Source organism: Anopheles coustani, chromosome 3 (genome assembly GCF_943734705.1).
Source record: "Anopheles coustani chromosome 3, idAnoCousDA_361_x.2, whole genome shotgun sequence".
In the NCBI taxonomy this organism is placed as follows: domain Eukaryota; kingdom Metazoa; phylum Arthropoda; class Insecta; order Diptera; family Culicidae; genus Anopheles; species Anopheles coustani.
In genome coordinates this window covers 32,439,763-32,461,984 of record NC_071288.1, presented here as the reverse complement: position 1 = coordinate 32,461,984, position 22,222 = coordinate 32,439,763, and the positions used below count along the sequence as shown (strand labels likewise).

Here is a 22,222-nt window from a genome sequence, read left to right as displayed (position 1 = left end):
GGGCTTGAATGCAATCTTTCCCTTCTGTTTCTGCTGTTTGCTACCGTCATAAAACATGGAAGCGAACATTTCATTTACCCACGAACACACACACACAACCGTGCTAGTGAACCACTCCAATTCCGTTTTCCATTGGGTCCAATTGACCCCGCGAAACACATTCCTCCTTGCTCCGGGGTTGGCTCACATCATCCTCAAGGGAATCCTATCAATTTAATGCAAACACGCTAACCCACGGCTAGCTGTTCTTCCCTTCGCTTAAGCCGGCTCCAGCTTCCGGTTCGGAGTGAAAATAAACAACGGGTCGTAAAAAAAAAGATCCACTAGTCAGACTCCCATACGAACCAGCGGACTAAAACTGCACCGTATGTGTGCATTCATGAGTCAGCGTTCGAAACGTTACACATACCCACAACATACTACCGGGCGAAAAAACGTCGGGAAAAACGTCTTCAAAAACAACCAAACACTCCAACATCATATATGATGACCAATGGCAGAATGGTTGTCAGTCAGTGCGGAGCTCGGGAAAAAGAAAGAAAATGGTAGCGGCAATTGTTATTTTTTCCCTTTTCCAATGCTGTTTCGAAATGCCCCAAACCTTCGAGAGGGAAAATCATTTCATTGCAGTTCCATTTCTGCTGGCCGTTATTTTCCTCCAACGTTCCGAATGTAGTTGCTATCGGAATGGATAAATGCTGTGGCCGGCGCTTCGGGACGGAGGCAGCCATAGCATTCCCTCCCCGCCAGCACTTCCTCCATCAAGCGACCATCCCTTGCTGGTCGTTGTTTCAATTTATTCCACTCGAAATTTCGATCAAGATATGCACCGAATTTTAATTGGTTTATTGCTCTTCATTCCGGGCTGCCGGACTTTTTGCACTCACTCGTGTTTGTGCAACGGATCCTCGGTGGATATGTGTGTATGTGTTTGTATGTGGGAGCAAGAGAATCATGGAGCTTGCGAAATGTTTTTTCCCCTTTTCGTACGCCCGTTTCGCAGAGGGCGATAAGCAAGGACGACGATGATGGCAATGGTGGTCGTCCTTTTGCATTGTGTTCAGCTCTTCAGCTCAGCCGTAAGGCTTGCGGTTCCGGCCAGTGCCATTGCCATTTCTCGCCAGTTGTTTCTAAATCGTTATTCATTTTTATTAACGATGACTTATTCGATCACGATATGCATCCCGTGCGGCGATCATGTCCCACCGTTGGTGGACACTTTTATCCGAGGCTTTTAATATTGTTTTCCCAAACCAGCAGCAGCAGCCGAAGGATTCTTTGTGTGATGTTTTATCGACTTTCTTTTTCCTTCATTCGTTTTGTTTGTCCATTGGGTTGATATCCGACTTTTCCCGAAAAAAAAAGACGACGGTCATCGATTTGCATCATGTTTCACATGGCACCGACGGAACGACCACAATATTATGCAATTGTAAAAATTGAAATCCATTTTCCGATATTTTCGAAGATAGAATAAATCAAGGCGAGTTGCAATAAGCAACCCGGAACGGGCACATGCAGTGGCAACGAAACGACGCTACACACATTTGTTATGCCAATATCAATTTTCTGGCAGAAGCATTTCAATTCCGTGCCTTTTGGGTCTGTGGTCGTAACCTTTTGGGTATGGAATGTATGTTGCTATAGATTAAGGTTTTAAGAATAAGCGATTCATAAAGTATAAAGAGAACAACATTACTTACTACACTGCGAAAAGGATTCAGTTGTCTTTGGAAAAATAAATACTATTTAGCTTTATGTACTGGATGTTTTACCTTAAAAATCTCTAGTTTTTCATTTCGTAACTTGGTATGCTTGCGATGATCATCTACATTTTAATTACGGTCGCGTCTAAAGTTGCGCTTGGTAATGAGAAACAACTGTACAACAGAAAGAAAACGGAACCCAAGGCGTAATTTGTTCTTTTGTTTTTAACTGTTCCACACCTTCCGAGAAGTCGTACTGACTCAAAGAAAATAATTATGATTTCTGTTTTATGAATTGTATCAAATGAGATTAAAAGTAAAAAAAAGAAAGAGATGAAAACCATCAACTGGACTTACGAACGAACGCTAAAAGTCTTAAATGATAAACCGTCCCAACTCGCGCGGAAAAATATAGCAATAAGCATCCCTGTCTTATTTGTGTAACAAAGGTAGAGAGGATTGAGGGAAAAAGATCCTTTCTGCACCATAACCCTTTTTGGTTCGTTTTTACGAGTCCTACTATCAGCGTGCAGTCTGACGCTTGATGATATTTTTTTCTCCACTTAACGTCCGCTTTGTTTCGATGTTGTTGTTTTTTTCTTCTTCATTTTTTCTAAGCGGTGTCTCATAAAGCAAAAAAGGATACGGACTCGCCATCGGGTGCCATCGTGAAAGCAAATTATTATGACTAGCAAACGGACGATAAAAAGGGACACCGTTCGGGCCCTCGGGGGGTGACTGTCACCCGGGCGAAAAAGGAGGCGCCCGCAAGCAGTTGGACGAATTTTAATTAAAATATCCTTTCTGTCCTGGGCGCATCCTCCCCGACGGAGACGACGCTGGTCAACGTCCCCAAAGAGGACGGGGTAGTTTTAAAGATTGTGGTTTGCTCGCGTATCAAGATGCTTCCACAGACCAAATCTCTCTGTTTGACTTTGTGCCTAAGGCAGTGGCACAGCGGCAGCGTCTTCGACGATTGTTGCGGTTTATAATCCGGCACGCGAGGTGTATCAATTCCGCATCCTGCGGTCAACCTGCTTGGCTCGGCATTCGTCTCACTAATTTGAAACTTAACAGCTTTCCAAAAGCAAACAAACCAACCGAGATCAGCTGCTTGACAACTGCAATCGGTTCCAAGTTGCGGTTTTGAAGCGATGAAGAGGAGAATTTTCATTGGAATGTGGTCAATAATTGGAAGTAGCCAGTTTTCAACCAGAAGATTGTTTACTTAGCCTCGAAAAAGATGAGATAATAGGGTGGTCGAGTTTAAAACGATTTCAGTTTTACTAAGTCTATGCGGGTGAGTCTTTTAGAGTTATACAAGTTAATTTAAGTTGAAGGTAAATTTTTAAAACTATCAAAATATATATTTTCAAAAAATACATTTAAACATGAAAATGAAATAAAGCAATAAAGTTAACGACAGAAACAAAACACTAACGTAATGGTGCGTCGCTGAATAAAACAAAAATACGAACGAACATACATCGAAAAGTATTTCCATTTACCGACAGAACGATTATTGCTCCCAAATAATACACCGCATCGGTATATTTATGGCCTTCCAGAGTAACATGGAAATAAACCAAGCCCCGCAACAGTTAACTCCAAATCATGTAGAACGTAGTCCGCCCAACCTGACACCCGCACGCACCAATACCAGTACCAGCAGTAGGCAAGCAGTACGCCCCAACACCCACCCCGGAAACGCAAACAATAATGGTCCACCCAACCTCCCTCGTGAAGCGCGCGAGTGAGTGTGCGCGTGCTCACACTTGTAAAACATCACAATCTTACAAATTTCTCCCATTGTACAACATCCTGTCGACATCCGTCTTGGCTGTCGGGCTCATCGGTTGTGCAGATCCGGTGCTTTCCGTTCCAAGAATGGCCGCTTTTCCACCGCTTTGTCCTTTCTTTTGTTCGCGCGGGCGCAAAAGACGCTGGACGGTTTTTCTTTCCATTCCCTTTCGTGAGCCCCCTGTCGGGAGGGCGTGCGACGCGTCGATTTGATGAACATTTTCCCGGATGTGAGGGGAGTGGAAAAACTCGACTATCGACTCGCCTGGCGCTCCTGCGTTATGATGTGATAAGGATGAAGCCACTGCAGTGCGGGATTTTCACTATTTTGAGGATTGTTTATTAGTTTTGCACACAGGTTTTGGAAATCCATTTCAATGCTAAGTGTTGTTCTCAACATTATTAAATGTGTAATTTTTAGTTAAGAAAGAATTTAAGTTTCATTTATGGAGCTTTAGACCCATCCTTAACAAGATCTTGTACGTTTGTAAAATGGTACAAATCGTATCAAACAGTAAAATTTTGTTTTAAAATATCGAAAGTTCTCCCCATCCTCCACATAGTTTTCCTAACAACTGCCTTTGCCTTTTCCTTTCTTCCGCAACCTGACAGCTTGAAAAATGTTCGACATGAATCTCGGAAAACTTTACACCTGTTCACGGTGTATTCACGTCGGTCGTGCACCGTTGGTGACGATGGGTGGCAGGAAAACACACAATCAAATACGCCCCCAAAACCGGCTGGCAATCGGAAAACATTATCGTTCTGCCGGGAAATGTGGCTCGAACCGCACGAACGTCGAATGTCGCGCCGATAAACCAGCGGTGCCGTCTGTTACATAATTTGTCTTCGCGTTTTTCCGTTCGCGTGGTGGAAAAGAAAAGCCGTGGTACAGCCGTGGGTTACAGGCAGGACATTATCGCAGGCAAATGCTGTATGAAGAATTGTGCTGATTGAGCTACGAAGAGGTGGGAAAAGTGTGAAACATTATGGGACGCTTTTTTGAGTCGTTTGAGTACGTTTAAGTTTGATATAAGTGAAAGAAAAAGTTTTCTATTTGATTTTTAACTGACTAGTTGATTTAAGGTGCTTTAATATCACACACCTTGAATCATTTTCTTAAAGCTATTTCTTCTATGATAAATTTATTTGATGTACCATATAATAAAAGTAAGAAAAATACATTCGTTACGATATACAGATTGGCATCTTCACAAACTTCCATTTAAAGCTTGACATAATTCCAAAACTGTCTATCACATTACAGTACCGCAAGTCTAAGAAGAAGCATTTCAAGCCATCCAAACTTATCCTCCATCAGCCATCGAACGATTGAGCAATCCCGGGACTTCCGGGAAAGTTTTACGCCCACATTAATGTGCGCAAAGTAAAAACATGCCAACTTTCATACGCTTGCCCGGCAAAACCGATTTCGGTCTCGCTCTCGAGGGGAATGAGGCGGAGAAAATTAGATCACCAAAAGCGATGAAATGTAATTGAAAAGACACAAACTTTTGCGCCGGGCGTACTTTGGAAAATTGCACAGACAAAATGGCAGCATCCGCTCGGGGGCGATTCAAGATCATCATCATCATCATCTTCATCGTTTTCGTTTCGTTTCGGGGCAGGGCGGGACGGTCGAATGGCTGGTGGGTGGGAAAATTTTAAACGCAATATAATGCACCATCGAAGTTTTTCGTCCTTGCGCTGCTGGATGTTTTGAACGAGGATGCGAACAAATGGACGCGGAAGGCATCTTCGAACGGTTACGATTTCTGACCAACTTTTCGTAACACTCGCCGAACGCCAAGTCACTCTGGGGACGCATGAAAAAATGGGAAACTAAAACACACCACACGCAAATAACCCTCCCGAGACGATGACCCATCTTATCGAAGGCCAATTCGTCCGGTTTAAAAATGCCTGCGACGGTGCGATTCGGTTTTGCTTTTTTCTTCTCTGGCTGCGGTTGGCCGCGCATAAAAAGCCAATTTTAAAACATTGACTTTTTATTGCCACCCGGAGAGCCACGGAGGTGCCGCTTATCGTCCATTTATTCCTCCCGTTGATAATAATCATCCGCCAACCCCGCTTTTGCGAGGGTTTGGACATGGTTCCGGCACAAGACGTCATTCGTCCTTATTTTTGTGTGGCTTGCTTTCGCCTTTTTTTCTCATCGCCAGTCGTCACCGTTGTCCTAAATTGATCCGGGACTATCAGCTCGCAAATAAATCGCTTGTGTTATTTTATCTTTCCGGTCCTCCGAAAACGGCTTTAAAACGACTGCGAGGACAACAACAGCCGGGCGTGTTGAAGTCGAGGGATCAGGACGCTTTTAAGTTCATTTCGTTGGTGTAACGATTGGTCTTAACGCATTTTAAAATAACAACATTGACACACGTGCTGGTCGCCTGCGGAACCACGGCATATACCACGTGTTAACGGGATGAGATATGCACCCTCCGATTCATGTTGGCCAATGAATGGTGGATTAGCAAGGCATAACACTTGTGAGGACAGTTTCCCAGCGGTTTTGCACAATGCAGTGGAAAACATGTGCACACTTTTCAGATAAACATTGCAAACGCTCGGGAGATAATATGCTCGCATAATTTTTATTTACCATTAAATGTTTCGACCGTATAAAATGTAGTTTTGACTTGGTTTTGGTGTTAGCAAACTCGGTTACATGTAAAAATGTTTTCATATCTGATGATCAAAAACCTGAAACAAATATAAAACACGAAGAAAACATTGTAAAACAAGGATTATTCATGGGCTTCAGTCAATTAGATCAACCCACTGTGAAATCTTCCTAGAAAATCTCAACATCACAATACTGATGTTCTCACGACCAACGGGACCAACTCTAGACATCTATTTACGGTGGAAACGATGGAAAATAAATGCCAAAAGTGGCGATAACCACCGGGTAGACATCGTTTTCCACACAAACACAAACGACGCAGCAAGACAACGATGATGAGGTTTACCGGCGATAAGGATGATTATTGTTTCCCGGGTGTCCATGTCGGAAAAATGGACAGTCCGTAGCGAATGAGCCTCGTTTAGATTTTTGGAAGGTGGTGGAAGGAACTGTCTCAGCATGTTCACTTGTCCACTGTTGGGCCTGAATTGGAACGTGAAATCCATAGATGGAACGCCGTCCAATTCGGCACGCACAAAGCCAATTGCGCCCCCAGCGAACTAATGATGACGACTAATGATGATCTCGTGAGTGCTGTATCTTTGACGACTTTTGGTCGCTCCAATGCCTAGTTGGACCTTCTTCTAGCTCTTCATTGGTCGACCAACGTATTTTGCGACGCTTGGACGTCCTTTACGGGTACGTCGAATTTGCATTTGTGCCCAGCACGAGTGTTTCCGGTTTTTAGGAAGCTAATTATTGCGTCAAACGAACCACGTTCGATCGGTTGGTGAGCCACTTTTAGACAGTTTTCCGACGCACGGCGACTGCATCAATGCAGATGCAGTCCTTTTTGGCAGCGCGATTGGTGCCGTGGCAATAAATGATGATCTTGTGCCGTCCTTTCGCGCTCATCACAATTTCGAACCGGGTGGAAAACCATCGAAAAAGCCGTTCTCATCGGCCGCCACCGAAGTCTCGTACGGGAAAAACGAATCGTATCTCCCTCCGTACCCACATCGGGCGTTTGAATATTGATGAGATTTTATTGAGTAAACGCTCGAAGGATTGTTTTAACACTGGGCAGCACCTTTCTCAGCGTGTTTGCAGGGGAAGGGCGATGCTTGGCCACGTTCCGTGGAGGCTCTCGAGGTGCAGACAGCGTGATTTATGGTTCGGTGACCGGTGGATTGAGTTGTTAAAAGACGACGGCCACGAACCACGCCAGCGACCACTCTATCGACAACGTCGACTGACATGATGCGGGAGTCGATAATCAATAGTGTTGAGTGCCGATTGAAAGTGTGCTATCAATTGAGTAATCTTGAAGCGTATTTTTTCAGGAATCTACATGAAATTGTGCTGAGTTGTAAATTGTTTGCTGTTTGCGATGAGCAGTTGGGATTAAAAGATTTCATTTTGAACATGAGAACAGGGAGAGTTTGGTTTGAAATTTGTCAATTTAATTCATACGTAAATTTTTTTATATATTTTTTTTAATTTCTATACATCAACACTTTATGTTTTGAAGCTCTTTTTCTAGCTAAAATGGATTCAAAAGTTTCATTTTTTTATTTATTGTTTCCTCCGCTCATGTGAACATCTAGTTAAGCTTTCATTCTGGTTCATGTATTTCAACAAAACTATTATTGAGTCCAGCTTCTAAAAGTTGTCGGAATAGAATAGCATCGTTAGAGTGTTCCTCCCTCATGCCAAACTCACCAAATACTTGCATCATCATGGACGCATTTCTCTCGAGCGAAGAAAGTGGTCTTTTCCGTCGAACTGATCCGCACGGCTAATTCAATTGACTTCTCATCTAATTCGATAAAGAACCTTGAAAAATCACTTCCAACCCCACGCAGCCCGAGCTTGGGCGAGCGCACTTTACACATTCCGCACCATTTAGCAGCCAACCCCTCCGGCGCGGAGTCACGGCACGGCATCATCATCCACATCATCGTCGTCGGCGTCAGTTTCCCTCGAATTTTCCCCGGGTCACAATTTAATAAAGGGATCGTTTAGCTAAATTAAATCTAACAACAGTGCAACCATTCAACCCCCTGTCCGCGTGAACGGCTCGAGGGCGATGTTGCTGTCGCTACATTTCGACCCCTTCCGTCCGTGAGCTATTTTCCCCTCCGATTAGGGAGGTACTGAATTTCCACCACCGGAGCGGCGCGAGGCCGGCGTGCGGTGTGCCTCAAAATCGTGACAGGATGTTTGAGTTCATTTCAATCGGTGTGACTTTTCCGAACGGGGGAACACACTGGAGCACACACACATGAGTAGAGTTACGCTTTTCCGAAGTGACCGGTGTCGGATGCTTTCTCCAAGTGTGTGTGTGTGTCAAACAATTATCCCCATCCAGTCGAGGCAACCATGTAAGCCGGTCGATTTTTCACTACGAGCCTACCCGAATGGCTGTCAAAAGGTTGGAATGGAACGATTTCCCGGCGTCGATGTTTGCAGCCCGAGGCAAACAAACGGCCCCTACGATGTTTTCCCCCGGCCAGAAAACGTTTCCCAGCCCTCGAGGGTGATCCGGAGCGGTGTTTGTATGTCATAAATTAAAAACGATTTATCGGAAATTAGGGCGATAACAGGGAAGTGCTCGGTTACCATCCCCCGGGGTGGGCAGTGAAAGTGACTTCCTGGTGGCGTGAAAAGCCCAAAGCCAGCAGGTGGACGATCCGAACGAGCGATGGTTGGCAAATAAAATCCTTCTCATCTACTTAATTAAACACAGCGCCATTCGTGGCTGCATGTGCGCCGTTTGAACGTGGAAACCGTGCTATATATTTATGGCAAGGAACAGCTAACGGTTCACAAACACATACACATTGCGAGTGGGTCTCCTTTCGGACCTCCATGCCATGGCTGGCAGCGATTCCGAGGTGGCAGCATTCCGTCCGAAAGATCGACTCGCGCGTACCATCGTGGACAAATAGTTTAATCATTATTTATGAGTGACTTGATTTCTTTATCCTCGCTCCCTCGAGCGCATTCCGGCTCCGGAACGTTCTCTCCGTGAAAACCGAGCAGCGAGACTCGGCTGGAAATGTAGGTTTTTCACTTCTGTAGGCCGTGTCTAGCGTTGTTTGCGTATGGTGTTTGAAACTCTTATGACCAAAGCGTACACAAACGGAAGAGTAACACAAAGCAAATGGCAACCAATGGCTAAGCTTTCGGAATGGGGTACTCAAATGTGATTACATTGTTTTTCCTGTAGAAGGTTTGCACAATTTCTGTAGAGATATCTTGATGAAATAGTTAACAACATGTTCAACTTTATCATTCTCCCTTTTTTGTCATAAAATCTTATTTAATGAAAAGGACAGATACAAATAACTTGCATACTCTTAGCCAACATTTACAAGAACACTTGTTTACGGGCATTCGAAGCTGACTGCAATTTCAATGGTCAGCAAAGACTGTCCAATGGATCATGCCCGACCAAGTCTAATGTATGCCCGTAACCGGGCTTTCGAGAAAGCGGTGGAACGAGTTCCCACTCGCTGGCGGCCACCAGCGTTTCAGATCACAATAAAGCGTCTGGATGTCCTAAATTTCAACCATTCGATTCGTGTGCCATTTTGCAAGCTGCTAGAAGGTCGCTTCTAAATTGCACCCACACATGAAATAAACCGTTCCGTTGGCTCACCACCGCCCGTGAAAGTATTTACATAAATGCTTACAAAGTACTTTGGATGAAATACATTGAATCCCATCAGTGCGCACAGATGCAACAGATTTGTGCCCCCGACCGGACCGCCCGACAAAGTTAGTTTGACTTTTATTGAATCGATCGTATGTTTTACGTGCGTCCGCTCTGTTGAAGCTATGTTTTCATACGTTCGCAAACGGTTCGTAGCCATTTTATGTCGAGCGACAAGTTTGTTGCATATAACACACAGTTTATTCTACTGAATGGTTTAGATTTTCAGACTTTATTTAAAAAGTATATTTAAAGTATTTAAATGTCTACTAAAAATAATATTAATTGCATTCGATCATATAAATGCAAATTAAGGAATGACATGTAACAACTTAACGTAATTCAACGTTGATGACGTAAGCAGGTGCGAACATTTGTCGGAAATTTTCAAGATTGCATGTGATATTATTAATTCCTTGAACGGAATACTTATCATCATACGTTTTTGTTTCTGGAAAAAAGTGCACAAATCGATCAAAAAAATAATCCCTCCCGCCCCATGTGCCAAAATAATGCGACAAGGAGATTAACAGGAAACCGTAACAGACACTCCCAAGAAAAACGACGCACAAAAAAGAACACTGCCCGAGAAAAACAACAACAAACAAGAACACAGACCAAGAACGCCAGCGGCCGTCATTTCCTAACGAGGCTTAAATTGAATTCTGCATTCTAATATTCAAGATTTATGTGGAATTATTTCCGGATTATGAACGCATATGTTACAATAAACACCCTCTCTTGATGATGATGATGCTCAGTGCGTCGGCCGGCCAGGAACCCACCGCCGCCGTGGGTGAGTGAAAGAGAAAACGATTTTTCCGACCCTTTTCCCCTCGAACACACGACCAACTCGCACCGTTAGGTGAAAAATGTTACTTTATTATTTTCCCTCTTTATCTAGCGCTTTGATGGTGTGCGATTACGCCGGGCGAACAGTTCACTTTTTGCACCTTGCCTTACGTCACTGAGAGAAGACGGGTGGAAAACGATGGAAGTGGGAAGGGGAACCATGTGCTTTGAACGAAAAGGCAAAAAAGAAGGAAAATCAAACCCACCAACGTGTGCCATCAGCTGCTCGGGCCGTGAAGTTTATCCAAAAGATTTTATGTTGCTCCGTTCTATGGCCGAATTTTCAGCATCATCATTAATATCCGAACCAAACGGGGCCCCTGTCGGACCGTCACCTCAAAACCTCCCTCACTCGTTCAGCATAATCACCATAATCATGCTCCCTAGCGCCTCCATCAACGCCTCACCACACCGACGGCCAACACATGGGGTCAAGCTGTCCCGGAACGGGGCCGGAAAAGGTCGGAGGCAATAATTATTGAAAGTTTTAATACACAATTTACAAATTTTAATATTGAGCAAGTGAATATTTTCCATCGCCTCGCCACCCAACGGCTGGTACCGAGAGCCTTTCTTTACGATGTTGGAACCATATCTTACGGGTTAGGAGTAGCGCGGGTGGGCTGGAGGGTGGAAGGTTGGCATCAGATGTTTCTCCTCACTTTTCGTCGGACCGAGTCTGCCGAATAAAACCTTAGCATGGTATTAATCCAATCGTCTCGGACGAGAGGTTGCTATTCGCTTATTTCATTAGCTCGTGATACTCGTGTTCCGGTGGCCTTTATTCCTTTTACAATATTTTTAAGTAGGACTCTCCACGTCCGGCAAGATTTGGGGACACCACGCGCAGCCCTGATGAGGTGAGTGATTGTAATAAAATTTATAACGATTTGCGCCTGCATGTTTTCGCTCGTAAACAAGCTGATTATTGTACGAATATTGTGCGATTAAACGAGTCCTACTTTCATGCGGTTCTGGTGACTCATTGACTCTGTTCCAAGTGCATTGGACGGGGAATTTAATTGCTGATTTCATTACTTGTGCAAAGTGAAACATAATGTTTTGGGCGATGAAGAGAAATTCATAATTCCTTTTCCCGATTTTATAGTCCTTGGGTAATAGACTCTCAAAATCGAGAGATTGCTTTTAAGGAAATCTTCTAATTAAAGTAACAGGTCGATCCATTTTATAGTACCTTTTTATTGGTTGTATTGTTTGTAACTATTACTTAATCCTCTCTGAGCAGAAACACTGAAATTACGCCCATTCTTTTATTTCATGTTAAAAGTAAATAGTTTACCACGAAAAGTAAATAGTTTACCATTATTGTATTGTATTGAAATTGTTTCTTTTTCGCAAATGCTTCAAATATCTTCCGTGGAACAACACTATACTCGATTATTTGTTTTCGAAACATTCGAACTAGTCGTTGCAATCACAAAAGATTTGTTACATAATTAATTCCAATATTGACAAAATTTCCTTCCAAACGAGTATCATTCATTCAACGTGATCAACCGTTTCTACATAATATCTACTAAAAGAAATTGCTGCGACATCGATGGATGGATCGATAATGGCGAGCAACGGAAACGAAAGCAACAAACAAGGAAGATGCAATCGATAACGAGCAATCGGTAACGCATCACTTCGACTTTATCAGCAGAAATGTAATAGATTATCATGGGATATTGATTCCGTTTTCTCCGAACTTTTATGTCACGAAGCGGCAGGGGCATGTGTGCGTAAGGCACCAATACGAACAAGGAAAGGATCGTTTGCCGTACGCCTGAATGCCAATCAAATGGCGATGAGGGACAATTTTTTAAGAGCTTGTTTTAGTACATCGTTTTTGTTTCTCTTTCTTTATGCTCATAAGATTTCCTCCACGTCGAAATTCCTTTAGCCAAAGGAAGAAGAGAGCTCCTCTCAAGGCCGCCCAAAAAGGGGAAAACAGACAGGACTGCCCCTAAAAACTCACGGCCGGGGAATTATGGGCGTATGGTGTTCGTTTTTCTTTAGCTTAATGTTTAGTCGATTTTATGAATTGCTATCAAAACGATATCTTTGATCGTGAAAATTTACGGCTTCACGATTGCCGGTCGGAGCCAGATTCTTCCCCCCGGTTCCTTCATCGCTCGCATTGGTCGGTCATTTTCAGTCGGTCCGTCGTTCACTCCAGGCCCTTCAGATGCGCCAAATGTGTATTGGCCGATTGATTCGGGCTGTAAAATCAACGCCGTGCGCTTCGCCCGAACAAGACCTTTGGCACATTAAAAACTTCTTAAAGTATCCTAGCCAGAACGAATGACACTCGCGAAGGGCGAGTTTGGAACCAGCGAGTCCTTGTCTGTCTTGTGCTGGAGAGGAATTTTTACAACACCCACCGTTCAAAGGGACCCCTGGGCCATGTGACCGGTTTATGACGAGCGTTGCTCGTTCTTACCTCCTTTATACTGCGTGGTGTCTTCAAGAAAATGGAAGAAACTGACTCGGCACGGCTCGCGAGCGCAGCAACTGAAGCGGCGAGGCACAGGTTGATGGATTCCAACGAGCGTTCGATTTATGGTCGTTTTCAAATTGATTTTTCCGCAATCACCTTAACTCGAGAGAGAGCGAGACGGAGAGTGAGAAAACTGAGGGAATGGTTGGTATTGAGCAAACTTTATGACCTTTTATTGCACGGTCACGGCTGCGGGCGCGAAGGCTTCGTCGTCGATTGACCCTCGGTTAGCGGGAATGCAATGCGGTTACAAACGTTACTTTACCGATTGATCGGTTCGAATAGGTTTGATTGATATATGATGAGGCTCATCGTATCGCTCGATGGTCATAAAATCATTCCTGCTAGACACGGTTTGTGTGAAGAGACGAAACCCTTTCCAAAAAGCTCTAAACACGATGGAAGATCTCTGCGCAGCACGAGAAAGGAATGGTTTTTGAAACGATCGTCTCGATCTTCATAACTTACGATTTGATTTAATCGATCTTTATTGTATCTTTTTAGAGGTAGATAAAGGCATAAAACAAAATTGAGAAAAATAACATGCATATTCGCCAATAAAACCTTGCCACCTCTCCTCGTCTCCTCCTCCTTGTTGCAGAAAAACGTCGCTTATTGATTTGTCGTGTTCCATCAGCACTCAATCGCTCGCGTATCGCTCATTTGTGGCCCAAGATCGACGCGATGGGAAAAAGTGATATGCAAAATAATAAAAGAAGATACCATTCTCGACACGACACTGCGAAATATCGCTTAACGGCTGGCGCCTGCATTAATCGTATTCACCTGATACGACGCACGATGGAAGAGTTCGGTAAGCTTTAAAATCGATGACGCAGCTATTGCTTTTATAGAAACGGTATTAAGCGAAAAGATGAATTTTATGTGGCTGAAATGAATTAACTACATTCGTCGTCATGGGTTTTATAGCGCACTTATTAATCGCTTAAAAACAACAGGTTAAAAGCATCATATCGCTTTAATGATCTTCAGTTGGTTCATCTTAGATTGTATCCTTTATTAGGAGATTGAATCTTTTCCAGTTACATATTTTTTAAACAAACTGAAAAATATATATGATTTAGTAATTCGACTGCTTGTGCTTTTAAGGAGTCTTACGTCAACCCTTTCTTCTTTGAATCGGTCAATCCCCCCATACATTCGCGTCCATGGTTATCTTTAAAGGGTTTACACAATCTTGTGAAAAGGAACACCAAAAACTCCAAACCTTTATTCATCCAAGAGGGTTTAAGCGCTTTGCTCTGTAATTATCATTTTAATTGCTATTAAATCCTACTGGTCTGAATTTTATCTGATTGGTAATCTTCATGCTAAATAGTCATCCCCAAAATTAGCAGTCAGGTCCGATGGATTGAGAAATGGGATGATAAAAAAATGCCTAGAAAACCTCATCAAGAGGGCCTTTACCAAGGCAATTCCAAAAGTTATACCGGATAGAGTAAGCTTCCTGCTGATGAAACTATTTTTTCGACTGTTTTGAGTTGGAAACAGTGGAGGGAGAATGCGATAGGCCTACAATCCGCTCACCCAGCGACAGTTTGAGACGCCGTAACGAAAGGCTTTAATGGGATTTTGATTGAATCTATTAAACTTTTGTTGTGTGCAACCGAATGAACCACCCCGAGAACAAGTTCCAACGCATGGATTTCCTTCAAAAGTGCCTTTCCGGCGACGATTCCCCGCGTTACCGTGGGCCGGAATTAAGTGTGACTTTTCCCGGGAACCTGGAATGGTAGGGCGGGGTTGCGACCACCTCGTAATAGACCGTGACAAATGAACAATCCCGAATGCGGGCTTACGAGCTTCAGCGTCCTTGCGCCGCGGCCAAACCGACCGAAGGGTGACACGAACCCGTTCCGAGGGAAAGGATGGATGATGAGACCGAAGGATGCGGTAACTGACACCGCTCGTCAGAGAGGGTCGGAAGTTATTTTCGGTAATTTGCATTACAAAAATGCCTTTCCCTTGTGCGACGCGCTCGATGGCGGTTTGGAAATTAGGAAGTGATTAGCCATGTTTTGAGTCAACTCATGTTTTCTGCCGGCAGAGGTATGACTAACTGATTTGGGTTTTCGTTTTTCCTCGCGAAGGGTTTTTGCCCCTGACTGTTTCCGGGGAAATTGTCAACGCTTTGATCGATCGTTCTTATTGGTTCATGAAAGGTTTTAATAAAGGTCCAGTGACAAAAGAGGTATCATCTGATCTACATAGTCAAACTTACTTTGATTCCCATCAAATATGAGAAACAAAATAAAATATGGTTCAAAACCAGCTCATATGAAATAAAATAAAGGCATAAGGATTGTCTCCGAAATTCCAATTTTAATCAAATAAACTTGGAGTTGCAGAAAGGATTCTCTTTTTCTCAGATAAAATTATTATTACCAATGCAAAAAGCACCAGACAAAATATGGAATACATTTGTTTTGCGCACCTCCATATGCTTCCCACACTGCGTAGGTGGAACACGGAATCGTACCAAATAAAATTATTCCACACCAGTTTCAGAAAATCTGCTTCATTTCTCGCCTCTCCCGGCTCTTCCCACCGCAGGGCAAAACATGTGTACGTTAATTAATTTTCAACTGGAAAATATTAGCCACCAGCACCGGTACCCCCAAAGGATCTACCAACGAGCCTGCTGGGACGTAAGCTGATGGGGGTTTGCCTCATAGACGTGAGTTTCTACGTGGGAAATCGTGCGGACCTTTTTCCGAAAGGATTATCTACACATCGCGTATGCTTGCCGTAATTAAATTAGTATACTACGACCCGTCTTAATTGTTTTTACAATATTTACGTAAGGGTAAAGTCCCATCCGAGTGTTTGGAATCTTTCCTAAATGGAATGGAGAGGTAAAATAGAATGGTAGTTTTGAGAAAAGCTTCTTTGCCTTCCTTTTTAGTGTTTATGAAAAGTTATTACAAACTGAAGACAGCCGTATGCTTTTTTATAATTTGTGTGATCTTCTCAACAAATTTGGAAAATAGATTAAATATACCTTTTATAACCAAAAATCACATCAAAACTCTAGTCACTTTCTTTCTTGCTTTTCTTGCACTAAGATATGATTGTATTCAGTGTTTATAATTTCACTCAACACAACCAAATGATCCTACTGCGAAATACAGAAAGTAAAAGAACGCTCGAAACAACGACATTTTCAAGTCATTTCCCACCGGCAAGCAAACAAAACGCAGCAGTTTCCCTTGCGTGTGAAGCGTCGGCATTGTTGTCAAATTTTCCTTCATCACTCACGTGCACCCTTCGTCTTTTCTCGCTGCAAATTTCCATCGGAACACATGTAGTTAAATTAAGAGGGTATTTAGGGAAGATGATACGCTTTAAGCGCTTACCACGAGCGGGCCAAGGGTACGTTGCTCATCGAGCGCTCTCAAGGGAAACTGCGTGTGATTTTCCACCATCTCGCTTGCATCGACATGCTGCCGATTGCGCTGGCAGGAGGCGAGGAAAACTCCCCAGCCGAAATGTCGTCATTTTGTCTCCGGCGGGTGAAATGTTGACACGAAACTGGTGAACATGCGCCACACGACTCGACACCGGGTTCGTCGTCCCTTTTCGCCCTAGCCCCCCAATTAGGAAAATTGCATGATTATATAGAAGAGATATTCTACGGCGGGTATCCTAGACACGATTGCCGAGGGAGGGCGTGCGGAAAACACAGAACGACAGATTTGCATCGTGAAGCGAGTGAAAGGATACACGCCGCGAGTTCCAACGTGAAAGGGTCGACGTGGGATGGGAAAGCGATGGGCGGAACAAAGGATTTTCCCGGTTGGTGTTCATCTCCCATCCCAACTGGCACGTGCGTCGGGCGGATTTTCGTAACGGCGCGTTGTTTCGCCTTATTTTCGCACCACCGTTCCCAGCACTCGGGAGCGTCTGTTTTTGGGCCTTCGAGGCTGTTTGTTGACGAAACTATAGGATGTAAGTTAGTCTATTTTATTGCCCGTGACAAGAATTACATGAGCCAGGCTAAGGGAAAGTATTATAGACGAGTTGCGGGAAGCTGCTTTTCTGCATCTTTATTCTGAGGATAATTTCGTACACCATCTTGAAGAAATGTATCTAATCATGGTTCACGCTTGACGGGGCATTGCTTTGAGAGAAACAGTTTTTGAATAAAATCATTTCGCCACCATTTGTGAGGGACAATTGACATTTCTTCAGCGATTGTCTAACGAGGTGAAACTATTTGAATAACGAATCCCGACATTGGCGTACGCACGCTCCCAGCAAATCCCACCTAATGCCGTCCCGAATCCCTTCGTTTTGTGGAAATCCTTACAAATCGAAACATGCCGAAAAAAGCATCATCCAATCTGACCAAACCAAATGTAAGGGTGTATAGTGTGGCAGATAGCGAGTAAAACCCCTCGTAACCGATATTTCAAATCCAATCCCTTCGCAAGGCCGCACGAAACGGACCCGCCGCCGTTTTCCCGTTCTGATCAAAACGGCCTGTCAATCAAAGGTGCTAAAACCTCAATTGAAAAACATCCTCACCCAATTACCCAATTTGTAAACAGTCATCCCTTCCCAAGTGGCCGAAAGCCGACCAATCCAAGGCCGGGCCAAGGAAGGAAGCAAACCCCTAGCCCCGCCTCGGAACCCCTGTCCGGTGGCGTACGTGAGGCATGTGTTATTTTTATCCCTTTTCGATTTTCCCGACACCGATGTCTGGGCAAATGCGCAGAAAAACCAAAATCCACAAGGGTGTACGAGCACACCGAAGCCAACGGTTTTAATTCAATTGACCACCGTTTCGGCCACAGGACGTCCCACTCTACCCCCGCTCGAACCGTTACCCTTTACCTCCACTGGCTTGAAAATAAAACCCACACAAAAAAGGGGTCCGGCGTGCGTACAACCGGACGGATCGATCAAAATCCCATCGATTATCCTTTCGAGACGGGGTTTCGTTTAAAGTGGTTGGTTGCGTTAGTGGCGTCTTCGAGGGCTCTCGCTCTCTCAGTCAACGACGGGACACTTTCTTCTCACACCAGTAGGTATGATTTTTATCAGAGTAGGATTTTGGTTTTGATTGCCAAATATTTTGTTTTTCAGAGGTAGGGGTTTTCCTTCGCTTGTAAATTGACCAATTCGGAAGCAAACAAATAAAGAGATGCGTTTGTACGATACGATGAGAGATACGGAGATTTGCTTTTACCAAAGAAAAAACCCAAAGGAAAAGTGGTTCTTTTTTATGTGTTGAATTAATAGAGCTATTTAGAAGAGTTCAAACTTCACGTCAAAGAAAGGTTTGACTTCTTGGCAGGTTATTTCAAATGTTGGAAAATCTTACCTTGAAAAGGTCAAAAGAAAAGGATTTCGCAGGAAATCTATTTGGTGAAAGATTATTGAAAATAACAACATTGAAAGGCAAATGGCATAATATCCATTTCCACTCAATCTGGCCCGTTAAATCCTGCTTATCCTGTTTAAAACACCCAAATCCATACAACAAAGTTATGTGCGTTTAAACGTGCGTCATAAAAATACACGTGAAATGAATATAAATCTGGTCATTTGAATCGATACAGATCGATAATTGAAAGATTGCAAGAACAGCTAAAACAACAGAATTTGAAAATGGCATTGTTTCCACCAGGTCGGAAACGGAAAACTCGTTCGGTTCGCAATAAAACGCATGATTGTGCCCCGCGGGGAGCACGCCGGGTTCGTACAAACCGGAACAAATCGCCGGGTTATCTAATATCGTTGATTTATCGCCCGAAACAGCACGTTTTATAGGCTGTAAAATGAGGTGATTGAAAATCGGCTACCACTGCTCGCCCGGCAACCGTGAAGGAAAACTCGGGAAAAAGTCAACATTTACAAAACCGCACGAAATATATTATCCCTCGTGCGCGGGACATCCGTCGACTGGAGTTTTCTATTTCCTCCGACAACGGGGACGGGTTTTAGGGTAACCCCTTTTTCTGTGGGTTGTCCAACGCCTTCGGAACAATTTCTCCGACTGGATTGCGGTTTGCAACCGCCATCAGAAAAATATGTTGCCCTCCCCGGGTGTGGCAAACACTTTCCCCCCCATTCCGTACCGAGGGGGTTTTCGCTAGCAAGTTTTGATTTTTATGAGGTGCAATAGCTGTCCGAACCCCCAGGGAGCGAGAACCTGGAAAACTCAACCCCAACACTCACCTTCACCTGCGACTCGGTCATACCGAGCGCGTACGCCAGCTTGGCCCGCTCCGGTCCGGCCAAGTACTTCGTCTGCTCGAACGTTTTCTCCAGGGCGAATATCTGCTGACCGCTGAACGTTGGCCGGGTGTGCTTCTTCTTGCCGTCCTTATCCTGCGCGTGGTGCGACTGCGACAGGCTGGCGGACACTGTAGAAAGAAAAGGGGTTGAAAAAAAAATTGTCAGCAAAAATGGCGACCGGCGGGGAAGACGGGGTGAGATGAGATTACACAACGGATCACGAGAAATTGAAGATAATTAGCCGTCGGACTGGGACCTCCTTGAAATCCAAACCAAACCAGTAGCCGACACACAAACAACCGCCGACCGGTGTTTGTGGTGTTTGTGTGCATTCCGGACGCAGCTGTCACCCCGAAATGCGCCCCACCACACTCTGCCAGACGCGTCTACGTGCGTCGCATTCGAAAGTGGACGGTTTTTCCGGCTCGCCTTGTTAGCAAGGTCGTTACAAGCTTCTCGGTGTTTTAAGATTATTGCGTACCCACTATGCTGGTGGTATATTTTGGAGCATTTTATAACTTCATCTTGGGGTGAAGGTTGTGCGGCTGTCACATTACACACCACAGTTGACAGCGTGCGCAGGTGTAGCACGTGGCGTGCAAAAGGGACGTTATATTGGACTTTGCAAAATCATTGAAGATAGTTCCTACATCTACCGTGCGGTAAGGATATTTTTGAAAACGATCTTTCCTTCATGCAAACGAAAGTTTTTCTTTCATTTTTTACTATCCCACATTTTCGAAAACCCTGCACATTATTTTATCACATCATTATTTGTAAATCCCTCTGGCAGAGAGGAAAACCTAAAACCGAAAAAAAAGATGGACTTTTGAGAGCCACGCTGACGCGTCAGGGGCGTTGCCAGGGTTGCCTTTAATTTCTCTCGCGTTGAAACGCGGTGTAAACGTTCTCGGAGTGCTAGCTCAACACTTTCCCACCTTCTTTCCCGCCTTCTATGGCCTAAGGGCGGTCTGAACGAACGACAGAAAAAAAATCGTTATATTAAAGCTGCTGCAAATCCTTTAAATCTCATTTTTCACCACACGACCGCATAGCGGAGGAGGGACCGATGTGATGTAAAGCGGGAAAAATCGTTTGCCATTCGAAGAGAAAAAAAACCTCCGTGAGTTGGAAGAAAGAAGGACATCGGGAAGCATCGTTCGCAACGTTGGGTGAAAAACAAAAATAAATTGGCTAACAACGAGGGAATTTGGCCGACGATAAGCGAGCGAACCGAAGCCACCGGTTTTCGGGGCAGATGATGTCGACAAATCTGAGCACGCGACAACGAAAATCATCCGAGTCGAGCCGCACCGAGCCCAAGGTTTGGTCACATCTGGCGCTGTGAAGCATGGAAATCGTGGGCAAAATTTGTGTTTTACGCTCGCGAGAAGGTTTGTGTGAGTGAGTGTCTATTACGGTTCGGAATGATGGTGATAAGTCGAACAACGACATTCGGGATCAGTGGCCATGTGAGACGAACATTTATTATTACTAGGTATAACGGCCCGGTTACACGGGCCCATGTTGATGAAAGAATTTGCATTAGAATCTAGTAAAATTGTGGTAAATTGAGTTTCTCAAAGCTTTTTTTTATATGATCGACCTCGAAGGCGACCTCTCTGACCCTTTGTCCCCATCCCGCATGTGCACCAATAAGGTAGAGCTAGGATGGGAGGGTTTCGGAAGGACAAAAATCTCCTTTTACGAACGTTGTGGCACGCGATAGTTTCTCAAAGCTTGAGCCCAGTTAGAGGCATCAAACTGTGAGATGCCAAATTCAAATTCCCAGTTATTCTGATATGATAATGGCTCACTGGCTGCCTTATGGCATGCTCATGGCTGAATGGTAATGAAAAATTTATCGGACCAAACAGAAGAATTGTTGATCACTGAAGACTTTACCTGAGGAATGTGTTTTACATTGTCCGAATAGAATAATTTCCTGACTATCATAATGCCAAATTCAGTCAAAGAAAAATAACAGGGCCAATACTCGTTTTACTAATTGACTAATGTATCGACAAATAATCCCGGTCTTATCTACTTACTAAATGCAGTACGCGGGAAATACAGGTTAATGATCCCGGTTTTGAGACCATTGTCTAAAAAGGAAGTTTTGTTCCATGGCTTATGGCATTAGGTGCTTGGTCTAAGGAACGTGTTGTAAAATGGCTAAAATTCCAAAAACTGTCACCAAGCCGTACGTAACAGTTCAACGTAACCCATTTCAATGAAGTATGAGACCTCCTTTTTTCAATGAAGGATATGTTTTCGATTCTTACTGATTTCGCCCATGTTCTATATGCGGTATGAGTAAGATAAATCTGCAGACCATTGCATATTTTGAATACTGTGTCTAACTTTGTTTGAAAAAAAAAAATGTACAGTAATTTCAAAGAAAAATGTGACCAACTTTAAAATCACGCGAGAAATATGCTGTTCTCCTGTGATTTTCTGAATCCCGTTGATAATAAAATGGTGAAGCCATAGGGAGTGAAAGATTGTCCCACTGTCCCATAACAAACCAACTTAATTTAAAAAAATATATTTGCTTCAAAGTGCCTACCAAACACCTTCTCTATTTCAATTGAACGCGATGTGAAATTCCCGTGACTGGAGCTGCGCAATTGTGCTCTATCCACTATTTCAATTTAAAAACCGTTAAATTTTAAAATACAATGTAATAGGATTACTGTTCGGTGAGTTTCCATATAAAGTTGAGGATCACT

The 22,222-nt window shown here is 43.8% G+C and overlaps 1 protein-coding gene across 1 annotated transcript in view; it reads right to left on the bottom strand.

Moving 5' to 3' along the window:
* Positions 1-22,222, bottom strand: part of LOC131259465 (collagen alpha-1(III) chain) — a 45,903-nt gene that overhangs the window by 5,663 nt on the left and 18,018 nt on the right. Inside the window, exon 6 of the mRNA XM_058260968.1 lies at positions 19,431-19,618. Within this exon, the coding sequence (XP_058116951.1) occupies positions 19,431-19,618 (188 nt within the window). The remainder of the gene's footprint in view (positions 1-19,430; positions 19,619-22,222) is intronic.